The following is a 4,905-nucleotide window of genomic DNA, read 5'->3' as shown; positions in this document are numbered from 1 at the left end:
GCGAAAAAAGGGAAATGATAAAAATGAAGTAATGTGTTTCACGCTGCTCCATGGTTACATATTAGTGGAGCTTCACATGTGGAGCTGCAGTTACACCGTCGGAAGATTTGCCCATTTCGCTACATAGCTAATGTTTGCAAAAAAAAAAAAAAAAAAAGGTGCTTGACATTACTGCATAGTCCGGATAACTATTATAGCCTGTAGTGCCTCACGTTCCAGGTGGTCTACAATTTCGTCGTGGTTGAATATGAATAACTTGAGCGACTGGTCTGTGTTAATAACCCTGAGAGGAGGTTGCAGCGAGGAGGACAGGGGGAAAAAGAAAAGAAAAAAGGAGAAGAGAAAAGGAAAAAGGTGAAGAGAAAAGGAAAAATGGAGAAGAGAGAAAAGAAAAGAAGAGAGGAGAAAAAAAAAAAAAAAAATGATAACTCGGGTTATCCCGGTGTGAGACGCATCGCCACAAGTGCCACTACGCGCAGTGGGCTACGCGGCATGCACATTTCGAGGGCATCGATGTTTTTCGAGTGTTTTCCCCGGCCTCGTGCCGCCACCACAACCACTTGCATATGTGCATGTGCAAGGAGTGGCCCACATTGGACGAGTTAATTCCTGCGCACTGTGCCTTCGCATTGCTCTCCGCGTTGCTCTTTTCGTCACTCTTTTCGTCACTCTTCGCATTGCCCTTCGCATTGCCCTTCGCGTTGCCCTTCGCGTTGCCCTTCTCCAGTGCGCCTTATTTTTTTTTTTTTTTTTTACCCCAACAAGGACTTCAACACCGAGGTACTCTTCTCTTCGTCCAGAGATTCCCTAACATGGAGAAAAAAAAAAGAAAAAAAAAAAAAAAAAAAAAAAATCTCCCTTCAAAAAAGTATGCGTTAAACAAAACGCATATTATACAGACATATGCATTACAAAATTCTTTCATTTAGCTACGAAGGAGTAATACAATTCAGTGTCGTAAGGAGACTCCATTACTCGCTTATTTTTTGATTGGCCTTTTTCTTCCATTTTGTTTTTTCCGCTAATATGTATTTATATACAATGAAAGGAACAAATAGGATTTATAAAAAAAATAAATAAAAAAAAATAAAATAAATAAATAAAATAATTAAGTGAAGGAGAAGAGAAGGGAAGGGAAGGGAAGAATGGATGAACAAAAGGAAGAAGAACGAACGAAGCATCAGAGGAGGCGAGCGAAGCATCAGAGAAAGGCGAACGAAGCAACAGAGAAAGGCGAACGAAGCATCAGAGAAGGCGAACGAAGCAACAGTGAAGGCGAACGAAGCACCAGTGAAGAGCCGCACACATACAATCAATCGCACTTGCACCGTTACACATGCAGAGTTGCTTTTTCAGAGTTGCCTTTGCAGAGTTGCTAGTGAGGTGTTACACATGCGGAGTCACACATGCGGAGCCACAGATGCAGAGGCACAGATGCAGCGCCACACATGCAGCTTCTTCGAATGGGGGCAAGAATTATAGAAAAAAAAAATTAACGAAAAAGGAACCAAAAAAAAAAGGGTCAAGCAGGGCGCAGAGGTGGCGCTGAGAAGGAAGCGAAGCGAAAAGGAACAGAGACGAAACAAAATCTGAAAACGCACAGTAACACCACAAGGTAGAACTGATACACAGCGTGCTATGTCTATTTCTCTGAGCGAATCATTGCAGCTGCCTAAATTTTTTTACACTTTTCCTTGACCTAGCAGTGATCTACTCAAATAAACCAAGGCACGTACGTACGTTCGTACGTACATAAGCACTCATAGGATTAACGACATATGATGAGCCACATATGCTTTCCTATTGCATATGTATTGTTCTCTGCTTTTTTTTTTATACTTTCCCTTTTAGTTGCTTCAGGGTTTAGGCCACTAATGGATATACGCCAATCCTCCTCTGAAATTTTTTTTTTTTTTTTTTGTGCCACTGTTTACAGTTAGTTGTTGCCCATTTTGATCAACTCCGTATTCGTGTCGTATCTTATTCTTATCCGTATTTTGTATCCGTAATGTACCCCTTTTTTTTTTTTCCCCTCTACTTTGGATGAGCTTTGGCTGGTCATTCACCAATTACTTGGCCAGTTGTGACATACTCTCTGAGGGAGGGGTGTTGGACTCTCATTTGTTCTTCTTTGCAGCTAATGCCTTGAATCTTTTTCTTTCCTTCAATTGCGTTTTTCCTGCATCTACCTAAGTTGCCCTTAACCATATTAAGAAGCTAGTATTACTCATTCGTTGGTTTCCGCCTTCGTTCGTTCTCCCTACTCATTTGCTCACTTTTTTATTTTTTCCCCTTTTCATTTTATTATTACTTCTCTGTTTGTTTGTTTTTTTTTTTTTTTTTTTTATTTGGTGCTTTCTTTATCTTACTATTTTTGTGCCCCCAAGAGACCTCCTCCCACCTCTCACCCCATTTCACACCTCTACCTCTGTTTAGCATCAACATTTGTGATTCTTTTTTTTTTTTTTTTTCCCAAGGCACAAGTGCATCATAGGGCAAAAAAAAAAAAAAAAAAACAAGGAAAGGTGTAGAAACTAACTCGTGAATAGATGCAATTAGGGTTATCTTAAACATACAGGACGTTAGTAACAGTGAGAGTGTTTGTTTTCCTTTTCGGCTTCTTTGGGTTCTTTGCGTCACCCCCGGAGTGGGTTTTTTCCGTTCGGTTTAGCGGGTTGTGCTTTTGGAGCGGGGGAAGGGCGGACAGGAAGGGCAGAAGTGGAGATAAGGAGGGGAGAAGCGGGAAAGTGCCGAAGCAGCGAAGAGCTGACGGGCTGTGGAGAGCCGTAGGGAGCAAGTGACAGACGAGTGGGAATTTTCGACCCCCGCACTCCCCAGGCGCGCAGAACGAAGAGGCAGTTTCGCGAAGAGGCAGTTTCACCAAGTGACAGTTTCACCAAGTGGCAGCTTCACCAAGTGGCAGCTTCACCAAGTGGCGAACAAAATGGTGAAGTACTCCAAACGCTTTTGCACCTCGGACGATTCGAAAATAACATCCGTCCTGGAGTTAAATAAAATTAAGATTGAGGTAGGGATGCGGCGGTGTGGAGAGGCGGCGATGTGGTGATGAGGCAGCTACGTGGTGATGAGGCAGCCATGTGGTGAGGCGGCGGTTTGATATCTGCACCCCCTCGAGAGAACTTCCCAAAAGAAGAGTTTGTTGCTAACCCCCCGCCAACTCAACCCACCCGTGTGTGTTCTCGAGCTGATCTGTTGCGTGAAAGGGCCCAGAAGGCAGGCAAAAGGGGTTCACCGTTAAGGCAGGAAACTGTTGCACCACCTACGCACGTACTTCGCTGACACGCAGCCACTTCGCTGACACACAGCCGCTTCTCTAACGCATAACCGCTTCTCTAACGCATAACCGCTTCTCTAACGCATGACCGCTTCTCTGATGCACCCCCCCCTGCAGGGCTACATGCGAAACATAAAAATAGAAGACGTGAGCACACTGAGGTGCATAGAAACGTTGGACTTAAATAACTACTATTTGCTCCATCTTTACCTCAAGGATGTGTATTATATTTTTTTGCAATTCGTCACTCACTTGGCAGATGACGAGGAACAGACGTTGCTGAATCGGGAGAGGGAGAGAAACGCCTTTCTGTTTAATACCGAGATCAGGAATTACGACTCGTTCTTGGAGCAGGTGAAGAAACTCAGATCAGGGTGCACATGCCTTGGCCCAGGGGGAGGTACCAATAATGGGGAACAATATAACAAGGGAGAAGCTACTCGGGGAGAAGCTACTCGGGGCGCAGTTACGGAGGATACCTTAAACGGGGGACAGTCTACCCTGGTCGAGAACAGAGGGGGAGATCCTTCAAGCCATCCTGATGCAGACTCTTCCTTTGTCGACAACCAACCGAAGGAGAAGAACACCCCTCGATTCGATTACGCAAACGAACTCGTCTACCATCTCTACTCAGAGGACGAAATAGAACTGTTAAATATAGACAAGGAAGTGAATGCCCGAGTGAAAAAGGAAAATATTTTTGAGAGATGTACCAGAATTAATAACAATATTGTTATATATATGCTGTCCTACCTTTACTTCAATGATAAACTGAAGAGACTTCGGTTGGACTACAGATTCCATTTTATTCTGTTTAACAGGAGGAGAGGAGAGGGGCGTGGGAGAGTGACTAACTCTCCGGGAGTGGATGAGGTAGAAGGGGAGACAAGGGAAGGTACTCTCAGTGAAGAGACTGGCCTCACCCAGGAACAACTTTTCCTCATTTACCTGTCCCACTTCAAGTTTTACATCGTCTCCTTTTTTTTGTATTCCTACGTGAGGTTCAAGGGGAGCAGCACTTCGAAGCGCACCGTGGGGCAAAGAAGCACAACGGAGCGACTAAGTACCGGTGGGATGACAGCTAGAGGGGCCGCGCGAAGTACGCCACCCCCGGCCAAGGAACAGTTCCTGTATAACGACGAAGATAACCGGAAGAACGTCGCAAGCGTGTCTTCCTACATTTCCAACTTTGTGAATAAGGTGTTGCATGACATAGACCTCGAGCTGAAGACAAATCGATCTGCATCTAACATAGATGCAGGAAGTGGAAAAAACCAGATGGGTTCATGTACTAGCGAAATGATTAACGAAATACTGAAGAACAAACTTTCCTTTAAGCAGGTCACTCTAAGTCACCTTGACTTCTGCCTCTCTTGCATCGTCCTCCTGAACTTGTGCGCCCCAGATGGCATGCAGTCCTGCCTTTACTACAGCATCACGTACGCGCATTTCTTTCACACCTTCGAGAGGTATTCAGTGTCGCTTGCCCTATGGAGGGAACGTAAGACCGATCGCTGGGTGTTTCTCGAAAAAAAGAGAGGCTCACAGAATGGGTGCTGTATTTGCATTTTTTTTTTTACCCGAGTGCACACAGCCTCAAAAAAAATTAT

General features: G+C 44.5%; 2 protein-coding genes across 2 annotated transcripts; one reads left to right on the top strand and one right to left on the bottom strand.

Annotated features, from left to right (window-relative positions):
* Positions 1-168: 168 nt before the first annotated feature.
* On the bottom strand, positions 169-1,008 carry PCYB_073590 (hypothetical protein; the record flags this gene model as incomplete). The annotated part of the gene is made up of 3 exons (XM_004221756.1): positions 169-283; positions 757-807; positions 947-1,008. The coding sequence occupies 3 exons, from the start codon at positions 1,006-1,008 to the stop codon at positions 169-171; spliced, it is 228 nt and encodes a 75-aa protein (XP_004221804.1).
* Positions 1,009-2,944: 1,936 nt separating this feature from the next.
* PCYB_073580 (hypothetical protein) lies at positions 2,945-4,796 on the top strand (the record flags this gene model as incomplete). Its single annotated transcript, XM_004221755.1, has 2 exons — positions 2,945-3,028; positions 3,413-4,796. Coding segments are annotated over 2 exons (1,468 nt in total), but the record flags the coding sequence as incomplete, so codon positions are not given.
* Positions 4,797-4,905: the final 109 nt, after the last annotated feature.

Source organism: Plasmodium cynomolgi, chromosome 7 (genome assembly GCF_000321355.1).
Source record: "Plasmodium cynomolgi strain B DNA, chromosome 7, whole genome shotgun sequence".
In the NCBI taxonomy this organism is placed as follows: Eukaryota; Apicomplexa; class Aconoidasida; order Haemosporida; family Plasmodiidae; genus Plasmodium; species Plasmodium cynomolgi.
The sequence above is the reverse complement of the archived record's forward strand: the minus strand, read 5'-3'. Positions and strand labels throughout refer to the sequence as shown.